At 41.9% G+C, this 20,059-nt stretch overlaps 4 protein-coding genes across 5 annotated transcripts; 3 read left to right on the top strand and 1 right to left on the bottom strand.

The window, feature by feature from the left end:
• The first annotated feature begins 47 nt into the window (after positions 1-47).
• LOC149713021 (uncharacterized) lies at positions 48-5,588 on the top strand. Its single transcript, XM_089845139.1, has 3 exons — positions 48-449; positions 2,221-2,739; positions 3,600-5,588. The coding sequence occupies exons 2-3, from the start codon at positions 2,270-2,272 to the stop codon at positions 4,093-4,095; spliced, it is 966 nt and encodes a 321-aa protein (XP_089701265.1). The 5' UTR covers positions 48-449; positions 2,221-2,269; the 3' UTR covers positions 4,096-5,588.
• A 2-nt stretch (positions 5,589-5,590) lies between these two features.
• On the top strand, positions 5,591-11,535 carry LOC149713020 (uncharacterized). Of its 2 annotated transcripts, none has more exons than XM_089845141.1 (3): positions 5,591-5,732; positions 7,361-7,898; positions 8,694-11,535. In XM_089845141.1, exons 2-3 carry the CDS (start codon positions 7,420-7,422, stop codon positions 9,166-9,168), a joined length of 954 nt encoding a protein of 317 aa, XP_089701267.1. In that variant the 5' UTR covers positions 5,591-5,732; positions 7,361-7,419; the 3' UTR covers positions 9,169-11,535. The 2 variants fall into 2 exon arrangements, with proteins under 2 accessions (XP_089701267.1, XP_089701269.1); XM_089845143.1 differs by lacking the exon at positions 5,591-5,732 and adding an exon at positions 7,055-7,257.
• Positions 11,536-12,364: 829 nt separating this feature from the next.
• LOC149713018 (uncharacterized) lies at positions 12,365-19,159 on the top strand. Its single transcript, XM_089845145.1, has 3 exons — positions 12,365-12,560; positions 14,143-14,678; positions 16,429-19,159. The coding sequence occupies exons 2-3, from the start codon at positions 14,170-14,172 to the stop codon at positions 16,826-16,828; spliced, it is 909 nt and encodes a 302-aa protein (XP_089701271.1). The 5' UTR covers positions 12,365-12,560; positions 14,143-14,169; the 3' UTR covers positions 16,829-19,159.
• LOC149713019 (uncharacterized) lies at positions 16,852-18,042 on the bottom strand. Its single transcript, XM_089849354.1, has 2 exons — positions 17,451-18,042; positions 16,852-16,862 (listed from the first exon to the last, which is right to left on the bottom strand). Exons 1-2 carry the CDS (start codon positions 18,040-18,042, stop codon positions 16,852-16,854), a joined length of 603 nt encoding a protein of 200 aa, XP_089705480.1.
• Positions 19,160-20,059: the final 900 nt, after the last annotated feature.

The following is a 20,059-nucleotide window of genomic DNA, read 5'->3' as shown; positions in this document are numbered from 1 at the left end:
TGGCAATTCGGGCTTAACTCCGCCCCCAGCGCCATTATGGTATGTTGTTTTAACAGAATGAAAGGTAGCCTGACGTTGCATGACGTAGTACTGCCAAGTCCCTATAATGAAAATACCATCACAGCCCGCATCGCAAACACTTCAAAACCTTGACGTTTTAAATATTGCAACTTTTGCTTTCTAAGTATTGACTTAGTAGAGTCTACAAAAATTCATAGAATATTTATGCCGTCGTATGCCTAGCGTAACAAATCCCATTACATCGTCGTTTTCCCTATTTCTACCATCGGTGTTCAGCTCGGTACTGCGGGTTCGGTTTTTTCTTGACAGATCAAAGGTCATTCGTGCCAAATTAGTGTCAGTATGGTGTCTGTAAAGGTGTTCACTTCCTGGTGTCAAGCTATATTTGTTTTAGAAACTCAAATGGACACTATCAACTATTGAGTCAAGTAAGTACGTTTAAATGGCGATCTTTCGTTATTCGTTAAGTACGAGAAGGGAGGAGCATCGTCTTTTGACGTTTGATTCGCGTGACCTATGTCGGAGAATATAGTATGGACTACTTATAAATATGACTAAACGTACGTCGAAACCGGGCCCAGGAGCCCAATTATTAGTTCTATAATAATTAATAACAAATGTTTTTGGAGGTTTAAACATCCGAATATTGGATGGCTTGTTTAATTTAAAGCAAATATCAGCTCCTTTTTCGCCGCTAACAATCTAACACGCTGACTAATCCGCTACCACTGCCTCCTTTATCTATCAAGGCCAGTGCATGGTCCTTTTAGTGATGCTCGACTATGGGAGCATCTAGTAGCGTGTGTTTAAACTAAACCACAGCCGAGACTCTCTTAGAGTAAAATACTTGCAAAACTAGTTTGAAGCTTCTACATTAAGCATAGGTTTGGGTTAGGCGTTGATTATCTGTCAGTAATTATGGTTACTTATATAAACTGGAAAAGAATGCGCGTGAGGAAATTTGTTTTCACGCTATAGGATAGGCAACTCCCTAGCTCGGACGACAGCTTATTCTCTATATACTTTGTAACAACATCGGTTGTCAGCACGCGTAAAGCTAGGTCTCTATGCAACCTAGCTTTGTACGTGCTGACAAGAGACCAAAAACTTCAGGATCTAAAATATCCGCGAGTTTTTTTAGCTCGAGTGCACGGAACTCTAGGCCCTTATTTCCAATGCGTGTGAAATTGCCTACAGCCTACTACGCGTATTTGAAACTAAAGCCAGTGCACCCGAGCTAAAAAAACTCGCGGATACTCTAAATCCTGAAGATCCTGAAGTTTTTGGTCTCTTGTCAGCACGTACAAAGCTACGTTACATTGAGGCTTAGCTTTGGGCGTGCTGACAACCGATGTTGTAAACAGAGCATATACAGAATAAGCGGTCGTTCGAGATAGGGAGTTGCCTATCCTGTCGCTTAAAAACAAATTTCTAAGCATGGGCGAATACTCGAGTAACACGAATAACTCGATCGAATATCGAGACGAATAACCGTCTCGATATTCGATAAGCCCCATTTCGGGTATTCGAACAAATATCGAATAGTGAATTTTACTATTCGGGCCTACTATTCGTTAAATATTCGACTAACTATTCGTTAAATATTCGATTAACTATTCGTTAAATATTCGATTAACTATTCGAGAAAACAAAAATATTAACCCTAAAAACGTTTTAAAAAAGTAATGGCAGTTACACTTTTTAATGTATAAGTTTCTAGGGGAAAATAGGCCTGAAGTGCTACTACTCTATAGCGCATCTAAATTCTAAATATAATTTAAATTGATTTTAATTAATCCTTCTATTTCTGACTATTCGATAACTATTCGATAAGGGCAATTTTAAGTTAAGCCTAACTATTCGATATTCGGTTCCCAAACAACTATTCGTCTCGGTATTCGATAAGAAAATTTTTCACTATTCGATATTCGTCTCGACAGTCAAAAATTGGTATTCGCCCATGCTTACAAATTTCCTCGCGCGCATTCTTTATCCATGGTACTACTTTCTAAAAACCTGTGGCGTCAAGGAGCTCTTCCCTTTTTTGGTTAGTTCGTTTAGGTTGAGCAGGGAATTGTTAATGAAGTGTACTTTTCGTTTTTATATCTATACACTTTTGCTTACATACATGAAACCTCATTGTTTTGTTATATGAAAACGTATTTAACAAAACCCAAAATATCCCATTTTTTCTGTAAGGAATTGAAATATTTGGCTTAATTGCGAACTCGCCGAGCTCAAATTAAAAATGGCCAGCGAAACGAAGCCACACCCTTTCTTTAAAAAAATGCAAGGCGGTATGATGATCAACTCGCAAGCCAAACAAATCATCTTGAACGTCTTCTTCCAACTCTCGAGTCTCAGTCCCCACAAAACTTACACGCAAATCGGACAAGAGGCCGCCATGTTGACGGGAGTCAGCTTCAACACCATCTTCAAGTTGAAAGCGGAGAAACAGAAATCGGAGCTCTTTGGATACGAGAAGAAGGACAACGCGACGCCGGCGGCCAAAAAGGACAACGCCTCTAATGACGTCCTGTCCGTCGATGACCCTAACAGGATGAACGCGGCGGCCAATCCTAACGGGGAACCAATGACGGAAACGCCCGCCGCCACCAAACCGAGTAAGAGGCAAAAGAGGGAGCCAAGGCCCGTTTCGCCAAGATCACTTAAGAAAAGATGTCGGCCGAATGTGGTACGAAAGAAGAGACTTGACAAGTGAGTGTATATGACGCATTTTCAAACATTTCTTGTTGTAAAGGGAAACTATCGATGAATTGGCCAGACAATTAAGGATTTTTTTTTAAACCGCTTGCCCTAGAAGGCTGAAAATTTGCAGGAACGTTACTCGTAAGTAGTAGGCGCGTACTAATTAAGATTTCCCCCCAATCCGCCGCCATCCTAAAAATGGTTCCCAGAAACGTAAAAAAAATCTTCTCTATGCAACAAAGTCCGCGAGTTTCAACCGATTTCGCAAATATTTATATAGACGGGCTGAATGGTCTTTCGGGATCGATTTGTTGCCATCTTTTTAAATGGCGGCCAGAAATTTAAAAACCCTTCTTTATGGAATAATGTCCTCGTGAAAAGTAATAAAAATGCATCCCTTGGGGCTGACGGGCAACGCCGAGTGCCTTCGCTCCTAGGGTGCTACAAAAATATTAGTCATCAGTAATCTACCCATTCTTTACATCATTTTGATGGAAGTTCTTATTACACTACACGCGAGCGACGCCGTGGGTAACAGCTAGTATTATATGTTTCTAAGCCCATTAGCCCAACTCTAACTTTAAGCATGCCCCACTCGATCACGCGCTCTAGGACGCAAGCTGCTCGCGCTATAGCAATTAGCAACCGCGACATCACGTGAGGTTTCAGCAGACAGCGCGCGCGCTTTTTATTTCTGAAAAATCTTCATCCTGTAATTGGCTATTGTTAACATTGACATTAGAACACGTATTTACGACATACTGGCATAGACAAACTATTTCAAGGGGGCGAAGGGAAAGAAAGCAATCGAATGTAGATTTCCGGCAACTCTTTACAGACTTAGTTTTAAAAATGACATCCGCTTTTAGATACGACGAATCGATTCAAACGGGGATTCGTATGCGATTTCACTTCCACACGTCTCGTAACAACCCACCAACAATCGGCGAATTCTACAAAGAAGTGAACGCGGATGAACTCTTACCCAACTTCAGTCGCGCCACCTTCCACCGTTTAATGAAGGACATGGGACTCTTGCGTCAGTGCAAACGGCCCGCCCGTCTCCTAAACCAGGGCAAGGCCCAAGTCGGCAAGAAATCTCCGGCCGAGCCCCGTGACCCTAACGCCCCGCCACCCGTCAAGCGAAAACGCGCCCCGAACCAACCTAAACCCGCCAATGTTATGGCGGCGCCTTCGCATCATAACTTGAATGAGAATCACACGCAGCAGCAGACGACGGTACAACCTCCCACGTGCGTGCGCATGCCCGTTTATAACCCACCGACTCATCACTCGCACGGACACCCGATGCACAGACCCGCCATGTCCAACGAATACCAAGTTCCCAGACAATATAATATGTAACTATGGCGTCTCCCTGCCTTGACTGTATTAAACTCTACGCGCGCTGATCGACAGTGCCGCTATTATTTCCTCATTATTCTTGTTCCAAGATGGCGCTTCCATCATTGCGCGCCTCAAAATTTCGCGTTCAACAAGAAACAATTAAGTAAGGTTTAAGTTCCAAGTCCGCTAGACTACAACGAATAAGTAACTTAATAACATTAAGTATGTTATACGCACATTGATTGATTGGCGAAATTCCTATTAGCAAACGGAAATAACCGTGCACTTCCTCGACTTAGAGGAAGTTCAAGGAAATGATATTATTTTCCCCATAGGCCTACTTAAAAGTGAAATACATTTTAATTCGCCACTTTCCTGATAGAAGCGCCCTTTGTTCAGTTTTCGTGAAATGACGTCACATTAAGTTCTGCAATAATAAAGTTCGCGAAAACCAAAATTTGGCGGGAAATGGCTGAGACACAACGCCGTGTAGGTAGAAAGATATGGGCATACCTATAAGAAGGCTTAAATTCGCCTCTGGTGCTCACGTGATAGTCGAAGAAGGCGGGACTTAATATTTTATCTTAGTCTTTTGTTTTCCACCATCTCTCTCTTTTACCTTTCCGTTAAGCCTTGGTTTGATTTTTGGAACTCACTTAGGAAATCATAATACACTTGATTCGATTTAAAAATAATGACGGACATAAAAGGGGTCCACTGACTGACACCGGTGTTTGCGTAGAAGCCTAAAATCTGGCGAATTTAAGCCTTCTTATAGGTATATTTCTTCTTGATATGGGGCATCCTAGACGATCTAAAGTCCCCTTTAAAAATTGGCCAAGTGTCCGGGCCTTGATAGATAAAGGAGGCAATGGTACGACACTGAAAAATGGGACTGAATCGACTTAACTTTCACACCAAATTTTTAACATTGCGTGCATTTCATACTTATTGTTCTTATGTCACTTATACCAAAAGGTTATAATTATTAAGAAGTGTACCACTCTATATCCAAGTATCTTCCTCATAAAAACTTCCCGCCCCACCCACTCCGCATACTCTTAACTGATTGGCTGGCTAACTTGCCAATCAGGCTGAGAAATAAGGCAGTGGCCTGCCCTAGACAAATGTCCACTTTGAAAAATTAGTTGGGACATTTTAAAAATTAAATGCTTGGGGATTTACTGGCCTCGTGGTGGCCAGTGTCCAGTTTAAAAAAATCCTTATTTCTCATCCTGTAATGCCAAGGCCCAATATCTCTGAAAGCTACTAATGTGTCCAGTCATCGATTAGTCCGATACATCCTTTGAGTTGTAATATTTTATTATTTTGTCTTCGAGTTTCGTCTCTGACGTCACAAAACACCCAATTATTTATTGTAGAGTATTTTTTTTCTCTAAATATAGCCCTACTTTATCCGAATTTTATGTGGATTTAGTAGAGTCTTGAAGCTAGACGTAGCATTTATCGAGTCATGTATGTAACTTTATTAAAGGCGTAAACGTACTCTATTGTCTGTGTTGTCAGTCCGTAAACGCTAGGAAGCGAAGGGACGCAATTTTAATCATGTTGTTTAAGCGTTTAAATTTAATTATCTTTAACGTTAGTGTAATTATCCGTGTGGAAACGCGTCTGGCGTAATCTCAACAGTTCAAGTAAGTAAGGTTTCTTAGTTCTCTACGCTTTAACGTTACGGAAAGATCCGCTATTATTGATAAAAGAGTTGCATTATTGGTATGGATTCGTAAACGGGACTTACGTAGAGGAAATTGCCTATGGCCTGCAATACAGCCAACTAAGTGTGCGATATTTGCCATTGTTCAGTGAAAAGATAAGTCTCGGGATTTTAAAGTGGGATAAACGGGATAGAATTTAATGTAAAATCAGTGAATTTTAACAAATTCAAAGGAAAGTCGGGGAATTTTAAAGGAAAAGTTGAGATAAGATAACATAAAATTATACCTTAAAAGAACTGCCTTTTTCAAATTTATATATGAAAAATATCAAGAATAAGTTATCTCTTATCTACTGCGCCGCCATTTTTTTAGTGGCGTCTGCTAAATCGAACCACTTATCCCTACATGTTTGGTTGAATTCTCACAGGCTGAGAGAGTTAAAGTTAAAGTAGGGGTAGGAGGTTCGATTTAGCAGACGGCAGGCACTAAACCAATGGCAGCGCAGTAGTCCTCGTTTTTAGGACTAATTAATGCTAATTATTTTGTAATAAGAGATCCTTTTTAAAAATGTTTTTTTCTTTCATATTGAGAAAAACGCCGTTCTTTTAAGGTATAACATTATGTAAACTGACTTTTCCATTAACAAAATCTGGAAAAGTTAAGAAATTTACAATGGGTCAAAAGGTCAGCTAATACAGAGTTTAAAACGTAGCTTTATAGCAAATGACGAATCCTGTGGCGCTACTAAAATTCTGGCTGACCTTCTATACACCAATATTACCGTTGCCACAGGCAGGAGCCAGTCAGAACTCGTTAAAGTCGAGGGCGGAGCTAAAACTAGCCTTTGCTATACAGTCTAGGAAATAAGGATATTTTTTAAACTAGTCGGTGGGACCAGTGACCCCCTGGTGTCCTAAATAATAAATTGGTCTCCAGACTGGTTCCCGCCTTTGTTCTCCTATAGAATTGCAATTAATAAACTGGTCCCGAGGACCAGTAACCCCCATGCACATCTTGAATTTAAAAACTAGTCCAAGCAATTAATAAACTGGTTTTGGAACACAGGAAGTGCGATGCTATTTCCCAGACTGTCCCCTAGCACCATCCCTAAACCACCGCACCATCGCGCGCTTCGGAGTAGGTGGAGTCTTATTTATAATTTTTTGTGGCTTCAAGTTTGCTAAAGCGAATCCTGACTGTGGGTAATTGGTTAGTTTATAGCACAGCCCACTCGTTCACGCAAGCTAGACGGGCTTCTACCTCGAGGAGCCAGCTAGCCTGATCGAGTTGGTTATGTTCAAACAAAAGCCACTAGATACTCCCATAGTCGCGGGGTGGAGCTGACTGGCCCGCTAACCTTAGCAAAATCTACTTTTAGCTCCGCCCTCCTGGATCAATTCCAATTGGTTCCTGCCTTTGGCAACGGTAAAATTGGTGTCTAGAAGATTAAACAGCGTGTTAGGGGTGCCACGGGATTCGCCATTTGCTTTCCAAGCCAGCTAATGTAAAAATTATTTGAAATTTCCGCCACCCTGCAAAGGCTTAAGGCTATTGTTACGCCCCTTTCTTTAAGCTACAGTACGCGTCAAAACTTTGTTTCCATGCAGCGTTCAACTCGCGACTTAACGTCGAAATTAATTAATAAACGGACGGTTGAAAGGTCAAGATGACGTCGCTAAGCCCGGACGTGAAACCCCACCCTTTCTTCAAGAAGATGCGACCGGGAGACATGATCAACTCTCAAGCCAAACAGATCATCCTGAACGTCTTCTTTCAATTGTCCAGTTTGCATCCCCAAAAAACGTACAAGCAAATAAGCCAGGAAGCCTCGTTATTAACGGGCGTCAGCTACCAAACTATTTTCAAACTGAAAGCGGAACGGCAGAAATCGGTTCTGTTCGGAGGCTACGAGAATCAACCCAGTTCCGACAAGCGAGTTCCAGCCAGTAGCGAGTTGAACGAGGTGCTAGCGGCCGAGGACGCCAATATCGCCTGCGACGCGGCGGGAGGACCGCCTCCCGTGGGCGTGGCCAAACCGGCCAAGGCTAAGAAAGAGAAGCGAGAGCCAAGGCCCGTTTCCCCCAGGTCTATGAAGAAAAAAATTAGACCTAATGTCAATCAAGTTCGCAAAAAGAGACTCGACAGGTAAGGCGTCTGCTTCTCTATCAAACTGCCGGGTTACGTAATAGGGGCTGCTATATTTCCCTGATATATAATTGCCGATCCTAAATTTGGGGTCATCTTGGGGTCATAATTGGATTGAATTCGGGATTATTTCGTAGCTATTTCAATTACTTTACTTGGGGTTATATTAGAATAACTCGAGCTGGTCAAAGAATGTTAAAGCATGGATAAAGAATGCGCGTGAGGAAATTAGTTTTCACGCTATGGGATAGGCAACTCCCTATCTCGAACGACAGCTTATTCTCTATATACTCTGTTACAACATCGGTTGTCAGCACGCGTAGAGCTAGGTCTCTATGTAACGTAGCCTTGCGCGTGCTGACAAGAGACAAAAAACTTCAGGATCTTCAGGATTTAAAATATCCGCCAGTTTTTTAGCTCGAGTGCACGCACCTCTAGGCCTTAGTTTCAAATACGCGTAGTAGGCTCAAGGCAATTTCTCACGTATTTGAAACTAAGGCCTAGAGGTCCGTGCACTCGAGCTAAAAAAACTCGAGGATATTTTAAATCCTGAAGATCCTAAAGTTTTTGTCTCTTGTCAGCACGCACAAAGCTACGTTACATAGAGACCTAGCTTTGCGCGTGCTGACAACCGATGTTGTAACAGAGTATACACAGAATAAGCTGTCGTCCGAGATAGGGAGTTGCCTATCCTATAGCGTGAAAACATTTCCTCACGGGCATTCTTTATCCATGGTGCAATTTTGTTAGTTAATCGTAGAGTGACTTTATAATTAGTCATTGTTAATTGGGCAGGTATGACGAATCTATTCTTACGAACATGCGGCTAAAATTCCACAATCACCATAACCCTCCGACGATCGGCGAATTCTACAAAGAAATTAACGCCGACGAACTAATGCCGAATTTCGCGCGCGTTACATTCCATCGCTTAATGAAGGACATGGGACTCCTCGATCTGTGCAAGCGACCCGCGCGTGTCCTGAACCAGGGCAAGGCCCAAGTCGGCAAGAAACCGACGCCGCCCAATCAACAACAGGGCCAACAACAAAACCCAAACAACTATGGCCCCAATAAACCCGGTGCAGGTGGACGACGGGCCCCCGCCAAGAACATCGCCAAACAACAACAGGTGGCCCCTCCACCTCAACCCCAACCTCCTCCCCCTCCGCCGCCACCAGTTCAATATCAGCACCAAAATCGCCTTCAAGTTCCACCACCCCAATTGGGGGTTATGCCCGACTACAGAATCCCTAGACCCTATATGTAGATAACCTTTGACATCAATATTTGAACTTGAATCATCTTTCGCATGCATATGTTGAATTTCAGCTTTGAACTTTGACATCAGGTCAATATTTGAACTTGGATCAGTTTTCACTCAAGTTCAATATTTGAGCTTGGAACTTTGACATCAGTTCAATATTTCAACTTGGATCAGTTTTCACACAAGTTCATTATTTGAACTTGGATCAACTTTGAAACCTGTTCAATGTAGGGTTACACGATCTTTGACGTCAGTTCAATATAAACTTGTATAGGATAATCTGGTGATTGACCTTTGACACTAGTTCAAAATACGAACTGGTAGCGAAGGATCGAGTAATAATTTCTAAAAATAATTCGAAAATTTATTTCGAAAACTTAATTACGGAATCTCACTAGCTGTTTTGAACCAGAAGTTACTGACTTCTACCCTTTGAAGTATAAGACTTATATACTGGAACATTATGTCTCCGTTAAGCCGCTTGGTCATTAGTTCACGATCGCAGCGCCACCTACGGAACGGATGGGATCTTTTGACCCGCACGTCTGCAGTTGGGAATTAATTAAACCTTTCAACGTGGTCTGTGATTTAAATGATTGAATGAACAAAAGGTCCAAGAACAAGTTATGAACATTGACATTGTTGTGTTCTAGAGATGACCACTTAATTAATTAAATTAGCCTTGTCTTTCATTATCTTTTTTAAATTTAAGGGGTCATTCGTAAAACACTTCTTCAATCATAACTTGTTTACGTCGTCTGCTTGGAAATCTCCTAAAGACACCCCTTGACTCGAAAGCTAAATTCTTCCGATGTGGGCTTCTCTTAGGAGTTTAGGAACGCTTCCTAAATGAGGAAGGGGAATTGGTCCTGAATACCATAGGAAATTTTGCCTAACAATAAGGAGTACCTCAGAAAGCGTTAGAGTTTTATACTTTTCAGGATAAAAGCCATTAACTTCTGTTAGTATGCCGACTGAAGTGCAGCGGCGACATTTGACGTTTTAAATGCCGACTGAAGTGCAGGCGACATTTGACGTTTTAAATGCCGACTGAAGTGCAGACGACATTTGTCATTTTAAATGCCGACTGAAGTGCAGACGACATTTGTCATTTTAAATGGATTAGTGGCAGGGCCGGAAATAAGAAAAAATTCTTATAGGACATGTGTCCAGTGACCCCCTGTTTGACTGGAATATTTATAGGACATTGTCCACTGGAGTGTGCAAAAATAGTGTCGCATCTCCATAGTCAAGTTATCAAAAATTGGGAAAATTTATTGGACAAACTGTCCTGTGACCCCCTTGGTTTTTGAAAAAATTATTGGACAATTTAAAATTTTATTGGACAATGTCCAGTGTCCTGTGCTTATTTCCGGCCCTGGATTAGTGGAACAGTCTGGGAAATAAGGATGTTTTTTAAACTAGTCCTTGGGACCAGTGACCCCTAGTGTCCGAAATAATAAACTGGTCTCAGGACTGGTCCCCGCCTTTGTTCTCCTACAGATTTGCAATTAATAAACAGGTCCTGATGACCAGTAACCCCCACTTCTTGAATTTAAAAACTAGTCCAAGCAAAAAATTGGACCAGAGGAAGTGCGCTGCTATTTCCCCAGACTCTTTTAAATGCCGACTGAAGTGCAGACGACATTTGACATTTTTAATGGATTAATGAAATATAAACCGCAAGGCTAGTATAATAGCGTTTTTCTTTGAGTTGATCCGAGCGCTCTGAAAAAAAATCGTCTTTCATTGAAAAGAAAACGAGCTGCTCCGAGACGGAGGCGCGTCTTACATTGGCCCAGTCGCTCCCTCCCGGTTTGCTCCCGGATTTATCCCAACCGCTCCGACTCTAGAGACGGAGCGACCAAAATGGGGCGCCTGATGACGTCGCAAAACCGCTCAGAAAAATGTTTTGTCTTTCATTGGGAGCAACTACATTCGGTCCTCCGAGCTAGAGCGATGACGTAACACGAAAATATGGAGCGATCTCGGAGCGCTCTCAGGCGACCACAAAGGAAAACGCTATTAGCTCAGCCCTCGTCAATTTCGAGTTCTGATTGGCTCCCGCGTAGAAGATCAGCGTGCACAGGAGCCAACTTTCTTTAGTGACGACAAAGGGGCCTATTGTGCCCCCCCCCCTAACCATTTTTCTCCTGTTTTTAAATAAACTACTGATTTCTTGATTGGTTTGTTGCCAAGCAACGTTGATTTTAGTTCGTAGTTTTATGCTAGTCGTACGTGTAAACGTTTACTATAAGAAATTTAAGCAGCAATATTCAGACTGAAGATATTTTGGCTGCGTTTCAGAAAGAAATCGCGTGTGAATGTAACTTTTAAAACTAATGTAAAATAAACATAATCGTCTTGTAATTGTCCATTCTTTGTTATTGTGGGTGTTAGAGTTTGGATGGGTGACTCATTTTATTAAAATTCACATACTTTTCGCGACCTCTGACACTGTTTTTTTTTTTTTAAGTTTCCCGTCTTTTTCTGACCTTTGAGACCCATTTTCTAATTCCGGAAGTTTGCTGACATTTGAGACCCATTATCTAATTCCCTGAAGTTTGCTGACCTTTGAGACCCATTTTCTAGGCCTAATTCCTTGAAGTTTGCTGACCTTTGAGACCCATTTTCTAATTCCGGAAGTTTGCTGACATTTGAGACCCATGTTCTAATTCCGGAAGTTTGCTGACCTTTGAGACACATTTTCTAGGCCTAATTCCTTGAAGTTTGCTGACATTTGAGACCCATTTTCTAATTCCCTGAAGTTCGCTGACCTCTAGAGTTCTATTTTTAGATTCCCTGACCTTTATTTGACCTCTGAGGACTATATTCGAATTTCTTGTTTTTAGGCCTACTGGACCGTAGTTTCAAAATTTCAAAACTTCCTCCTACCCTTAGAAGACCTATTATTAAATTTCCTGGCCTATTTTCCACTTCCCTTACTTCCGAGACTGCTTTTTAACCCCCTGACGCCCCCCCCCCCCAGTCATGACCTTTAAGACAGAATTTGAAAATGATCTGAATTTAAGTCAAGTCCAATTTTAAGATCAAAACCTCTTCCAGACGGCAAAGTCCTTAAATATTCTGACTTTGCCTGACCTTTGAAAACCAGGTAATATATTTATAGTATCGATCCGATGAAATAAACAAACGTGCCTTCAAAACTTCATAAGTATATTTCTCCGTCGTGTGTCCGGCGTCATAATCGTTACTGTTCATAATAAAAGCGTAAGAGCGCAGTAAGCGAGTGGTAAATGCAGCAACTCGCGGTATAGCCTTCGGGCAGTTCCTAATCACAGATGCCTTTAATTAACGGCAATTAGTCTTCATTTTTGAATATTTAATTAGGGAAAGCGTCCCTCTAAGCCTCGCAACTCTTATTCGGACCTCAAGTAAGAACAAATCCTTTCAGTCTATTGTCTTTGCGTTAGGTTTCTAAAATGTCACTTTTGGCTTTGCGTCGTTTTGAGGATTTGCGCGGATAAACTAGAAACGGATAAAACATCTATGGAGTTTTTCAGAGCTATGAAACCTTTTAAGATTTAAACAAGCTGGGTGGAGGGGATTTTAAAAGGGGGTTAGGGTTAGTAGTTTTTTTTGAAAAATCGGAGTAATTATTTTTGCAGTTTTTAGAACATAACGGGCGTTTCAAAATTTAGGGTATAGAGAGCAAACAATTCTGAGCCTGAAACGTCACACTCTTCTATCTTTTACTGGAGTTTCATCCCCCTAGCGGTTGGAAGCAGTATTCTACGCGCAAAAATGCCAACCAGAGGGGGCTGCGTGACGTCAAACTATCTCTTCCCCCTAGCCATTTGTTAGCTCCCTATAATCTAGTGTAGTAGTGTTTACAAATTTGTCTTACTATAGGCCTAATTGCAACTGGAAGTTAATGACTTATATTCTCGATGCGTGCGCCAAGGCTTATCGTGGGATTTTAACTGACTTTGAAGCAGACGACCCTTCCTTTTCACCCCGATTTGTGACCCTGTCTGGGAAATAGCAGTTTATTAGTTGCTTGGACTACTTTTTAAATTCAAGAAGTGGGGGGTTACTGGTCATCAGGACCTGTTTATTAATTGCAAATCGGTAGGAGAACAAAGGCTGGGACCACTCCGAAGACCAGTTTATTATTTCCTACACTTGTGGGTCGCTAGTCCCAAGGACTAGTTTAAAAATTATCCTGCTCATTTCCCTGACTGAGACTTGTCAGTTGAAACAGCACGATAAGCCTTGGCGCACGCATCGGGAATAAGGTGAATTGGAAGCCATCTATGTTGGCCTCTCTAGCATTACGAAGTATAGGGTTGTCATACTTATGGAACATATCACTTATAAACTTACGCTAATAGCATGGATAAAGAATGCGCGTGAGGAAATTTCTTTCACTTTACAGGATCGGCAACTCCCTATGTCGAACGACAGCTTATTCTGTATATACTCTGTTACAACATCGGTTGTCAGCACGCCCAAACCGAGGTCTCTATGTATCGTAGCTTTGTACGTGCTGTCAAGAGACGAAAAACTTGAGGATCTTCAGGATTTAAAATATCCGCGAGTTTTTTTTTTTTAGCTCCAGTGCACGGACCTTTCTAGGCCTTAGTTTCAAATACGTGTGAAATTGCCTACAGCCTACTACACGTATTTGAAACTAAGGCCTAGAGGTCCGTGCACTCGAGCTAAAAAACTCGCGGATATTTTAAATCCTGAAGTTTTGGTCTCTTGACAGCACGCCGTCTTATAATAGTATTCTAATGTCTATGCAGCACGCACAAGGCTAAGTTGCATAGAGACCGCTTTAGCATTGAGCGTGCTGACAACCGATGTAGTAACAGAGTATATCCAGAATAAGCTGTCGTTCGAGATAGGGAGTTGCCGATCCTGTAGAGCGAAAACAAATTTCACGCTCACGCGCATTCTTTATCCATGCGAATAGTCTAAGTTAATTAACTTTAATTTTATTTAATTCGAAAGAATATAGTGAATTGTCTGCGGATCAAAATGAGTCGCTTAAATTTGAAAATGGGCACTAACTACAAAGCGCACCCTTTCTTCAAGAAAATGCGAGCGGGCGAAATGATCAACTCGCAAGCGAAACAAGTCATCCTGAACGTCTTCTTCCAATTGGCCAGTCTCAATCCGCAGAAACCATGGAAGAGCATTGCCAACGAGACGGCCATGTTGACGGGCGTCAGCGTCTCCACCGTCTTCCGGCTCAAAACGGAGAAAACAAATTCGATGTACGCCGCGGAAAACAAAGGGGGCGAGGTCGCCACGGACCCCGCCCCCAACAGCGACCAAGTCTTAGTCATTGACGAGGCCAATCAGGGACACGACAGCCTGGATCATCAGACGACGTCGTGTCACGAGACTAGCGCCTCCTCCACTACGCAGCAGACGACGCAACAACCGCCACAGAAGAAACAGAAACGGGAGCCAAGGCCCGTTTCCCCTAGATCTATGAAAAGGAAAGTGGGACCTCATGTTGTTCGCAAAAAGAGACTCGACATGTAAGTGTCTTTCATCTTTGACCTTTCTAAAGCTATGTTCACACTTGCACGGGAGTCGGTTGTCAACTCGCTTGCCAAACTAGTTTTGAAACACTCTTTATTGCCAGTTCGGAGCGATTTCAACCGCCTCAGTTCACACCTTTAGACGCTTCTGTTAGCGCTGCCTGCTTAGTTTTTCGTCGGTGCTGTATGCTAAGGCCGGTAAAAATACACTTAATACTAGTCCCATCCCATGTGAAATACCCCTGAAAACTAGAAACTAACGTCACTTCCTCTTGTCTCGTGATTGGCTATTAGAGCTACGCAAAACGCGTCAAAGCTAGGAGGGTAACACCCAAACCAAATCGACATGATAGAAGTGGCATATGATAGAGCTGTACAGATTTATAGTTATACTAGCTGTTACCCGCGGCGTCGCTCGCGTGTAATAAGAACTTCCATCAAAATGATATAAAGAAAGGGTAGATTTTACTGATGCCTAATATTTTTGTAGCACCCTAGGCACTCGGCGTTGCCCGTCAGCCCGTCGGGACTTTTTTTATTACTTTTCACGCGGACATTATTCCATAAAGAATGGTTTTTTAGTTTTTGGCCGCCATTTAAAAAGATGGCAACAAATCGAACCCAAAGACCATTCAGTCCGTCTCTATAGGTTATAGGAAACCCGTGTACTAAATATTTTTGAAATCGGTTGAAACGCGCGGACTTTGTTGCATAGAGAAGATTTTCTTACATTTCTGGGCGCCATTTTTTAAGATGGCGGCGGATTGGAAAAATCTTTCTTAGTGCGCGCCTACTACTCATGAGTAACGTTCCTGCAAATTTTCAGCCTTCTAGGGCAAGCGGTTTGGGCTGGGCGTTGATTATCAGTCAGTCAGTCAGGACTTTGATTTATATAGATATAGATAGATTCATGATATCAGTTTTGTTCACACTGAACTTTGGAAGCGTTTTGAATCGCTTCGAACTGGTTTCCCATGTAAGTGTGAACGTGGCTTTAATTGTTGCTAATTCGTGCAAATGAGCGGGTTTGTTGAAACGCAACTTTGAATTGAAATGATAATAATAACCGGAGCCTCCGAAATGAACTAGGCCCATGCATGTCAAATTTTATGTGGGGAAATAATATCCAGTTTGTTAAGGAAAATATTTTCACCATATGTGTACGAGATGGCGCTTTTATTCGGTTGGGACTAAGCCACCCTGTCACTCGGTTGGGACTAAGCCACCCTTAAACTCCTTTAGCTAACCCACCCTTAAACTCCTTTAGCTAACCCACCCTTAAACTCCTTTAGCTAACCCACCCTTAAACTCCTTTAGCTAACCCACCCTTAAACTCCTTTAGCTAACCCACCCTTAAACTCCTTTAGCTAACCCACCCTTAAACTCCTTTAGCTAACCCACCCTTAAACTCCTTTAGCTAACCCACCCTTAAACTCCTTTAGCTAACCCACTCTTTGACTCGATTAGCTTACCCACTATTTGACTCCTTTATATAACCATCTTTTACCTCCTTTAGCTAACCCACCCTTAAACTCGGTTATTTAACAAGGTATGGCGACGCGTCACCCCTTTCAACATTAACATTGACAAGTAGTTTTTGACCTCAAAAGGTCAGAGAGAAAGTCTAAAATTTGAATTATGAAAATGATTTCAAATTGTGGCAACCCTAGATAGCGGATGGCGCCACTAGATTTTCGAGCGCCAAACTAAAAGAACCAATTAAAGATGTAGATTTTGGGAATTGCAGGTACGACGAATCTGTTCTTACGAGCATCCGTTTGAGGTTGCACCAATACTGCGCGCGCAAGGACTCTCCGACGGTGGGCGAATTCATGGGCGAGATCAACGCGGACCCCAATTTGCCCAGTTTCTCGCGCTCGACGTTCCATCACTTGCTGAAAGACATGGGACTCTCCAAGTTCTGTAAAAAAAAAGCCCGGCAAAAAATTCAACGCCAACAACAGCAGCAACAACAACAACATCAACATCAACAACAACAACAGCAGCAGCAGCAGCAACAACAAGCGCCGCCCCCGCAGGTACACGGGCACCAGGCGCCGCCATTGCCGCACGCGCAGGTCGTCGGGCACCAACAGCACCAGGTGCCCCAACACCATCAAATACCGCATTCGGCGCAATATTCATGAACATTGCCAAATTGGATCTCTGATCAAATAGACCCTGCTCTTTCGACAAGAGATAACGCCGACCTTACTACCAATCTCTGTAATAATTACCTCCTAAACTAAGGCGCATCTACACAGACTACAACAACTACTACTAATACTACAACTATTACTAGTACTACAACTAGTAGTAGTACACTACAAGTACTACTATTAATACTACTACAAGTACTACAACTAGTAGTAGTACACTACAAGTACTACTATTAATACTACTACAAGTACTACAACTAGTAGTAGTACACTACAAGTACTACTATTAATACTACTACAAGTACTACAACTAGTAGTAGTACACTACAAGTACTACTATTAACACTACTACAAGTACTACTATTAATACTACTACTAGTACTACTATTAATACTACTACTAGTACTACTACTACTATTAATACTACTACTAGTACTACTACTATTAATACTACTACTATTAATACTACTACTAGTACTACTACTACTATTAATACTACTACTAGTACTACTACTACTATTAATACTACTACTAGTACTACTACTATTAATACTACTACTATTAATACTACTACTAGTACTACTACTATTAATACTACTACTATTAATACTACTACTAGTACTACTACTATTAATACTACTATTAGTACTACGATTAGTACTACTGCGAGTATTACTATTAATACTACTACTAGTACTACTATTAATACTACTACTAGTACTACGATTAGTACTACTGCGAGTATTACTATTAATACTACTACTAGTACTACGATTAGTACTACTGCGAGTATTACTATTAGTACTACGATTAGTACTACTGCGAGTATTACTATTAGTACTACGATTAGTACTACTGCGAGTATTACTATTAGTACTACGATTAGTACTACTGCGAGTATTACTATTAGTACTACGATTAGTACTACTGCGAGTATTACTATTAGTACTACGATTAGTACTACTGCGAGTATTACTATTAGTACTACGATTAGTACTACTGCGAGTATTACTATTAGTACTACGATTAGTACTACTGCGAGTATTACTATTAATACTACTACTAGTACTAGTACTACAATTTGTACTACTACGACTATTAATTCTACTACTAGTACTACGACTACTAATACTGCTATTAGTGCTACAATTAGTACTACCGCTATTTGTACTACCACTTCTACAACTGTTTTCAATATACATCTCTCAATAGCGTACTTCGCGATAAATATTTGCGCAATTTCAATAATTATATAAAGAGACTGGCAAGTGTTGAAAGAACCTTAATTAGCCAGTGAAGATCGATTGTTTCTACGCAGATTGTAGAAGAGTAGATCTTCGTCGAATTCACTCGCTTGTCCCTTTAAATTAGACGCACTTGGAGACTCATTATTCAGACTAGGTTGTTTTTGGCGTTGCCAGCTTTTACCTGGTACCTGATTTAAATTATAATACCAGTTTCAAAGATTGAGAGACGCTCGATTTCAATTATCGATCCCTTCCCAAAAAACGTTACTGAAGACGGAGCAACTTGTTTTAAAGTTCCCAGTTCACGCGGGTGTTTTAAGCCTCGCTTATTGATGGCGTCGCGAGAACTGAATTGATTCGAGGAAATGACTTGCCATTGTTACAACCCAGGATTCCTTTCGCGTATTAATGAAAGGCCTATTAGCGAGCGCTAGAATAAGAGTGACACGTCTCTAATTGGTTAAAGAGTTGCCAACAACAACGCGGTATAAATCCAGTAAAATCAAAAGTATATAGTGGTATAAACCAAAAGTACACTCATGATTAACTATATACTTTTGGTAAAATTAAGGAATATTTTTTGGTGTCTGATTTTACTATATTTATTGAAATCCATTTTTAAAATGGCCGTTTCAAATTCGCACCCTTTGGCTATATGGGAACGGGTTTTGTTCAGATCAGAACAAAAATGACTTAGTCTGACCAACCAGAGTCCGCGGTATTTTAGCAGCTTCTATCTGACCAAAGCCTTGAAATTTGCGTACGAAAACTTATCATTTATAGTCATTTGGGCGCGACTTTGCTATCCGAGAGTCTGGTTATGTTTGACGTCTGTGTATATCCGCCTTTAAACGCGTTCTAAATATGAACATTATGGATTTTAAGTTCGATTACGCTCCATCCGAAGTCTCCTAACTCAAATGGACACCTTAAGTCAACTTGTTGGGGTTTGGCAGCTCCAAATTTAGAATACGCCATTTTTCGACAGGATACGTCAAATGGAGTTTAGTCGTAGAAGTTGATTTTAATTTACCACCGAATTTTTAAATAAAAACTTTTATTCGTCACACTATATTTGTCTTTGTCTTTGGGGCTATTTATCCTCATCGTAATTAACTTGTTAATCACAGTGCATGAGATGGATTTCGTTAAGGAATTATTAAGGTGTTGTTACCAATATGTTGGCCATAAGTTTGTCACTGGTTACAAACTGGAGCTTGTCATGAAGTGAATGAAGTAGGTCATAGATTCGAGGTAAAGCGAAGACTCCTGGTGAGTAAGGCAGGCGTCTCCCTTCCGCTCCATCGGGTCGTCGTCCCGTTGGAGCAGAGCAAAAGGCCTTGTCGTGGCGGAGGGGGCCCGAGTTCGGTGTGTCGGTTAGGGGGTTCCTTGGGTTCACCCTTGGTTCGGACCCTCCCCTGGCCCGTTCTGCTCGGCCGCCTCGCCCCCGTCCAGGTGTTGCTATGGCTCATCCCCGGCTCTTGGCAACCCTCTGAGGGCCGCGGATACACGTCTGGACCACATGGCACTGCTGTGCTCGGAGGCAACTCCTCCGTCACCTCGAGCAGCCTTCTGCCGCCTTAGTCCGTCCCTGTCGCCGACCACCTCATGGCTGGGCTCGCTTCTGACGGTGTCCCGCTTCCGTCAGCTGCTCAAGGGGCGTTGTCGCGCCCGCTGGCCGAACTCTTGTGCCTTGACAGCGCTTCCGGAGGTACATTTTGAATATGATGGACGACAATTGGGGGGGGGGGGGTGCTGATAAGGCCCCCCAGCTAGGTGCAGCGCCTAATCAAATGTTCTGACATGGTGCGTAAGGCGCCGCGGTCAAAGGCTTAGTAATGCCAGGAGTTCATAATAACCCCCCTTCGGGGGGGAAGTACGAAACTAGTTAAAAAGCCCGTAACAACAAAGTTTCGCCGTAAAGCTCAGCGGATTTATACATCGCTTAACTCCCAAAGAAATAGTTACCCCA

This window comes from Phalangium opilio, unplaced genomic scaffold (assembly GCF_054372755.1).
Source record: "Phalangium opilio isolate 3A_F unplaced genomic scaffold, DU_Popi_V2 ptg000009l_1, whole genome shotgun sequence".
Taxonomy (NCBI): domain Eukaryota; kingdom Metazoa; phylum Arthropoda; class Arachnida; order Opiliones; family Phalangiidae; genus Phalangium; species Phalangium opilio.
The sequence above is the reverse complement of the archived record's forward strand: the minus strand, read 5'-3'. Positions and strand labels throughout refer to the sequence as shown.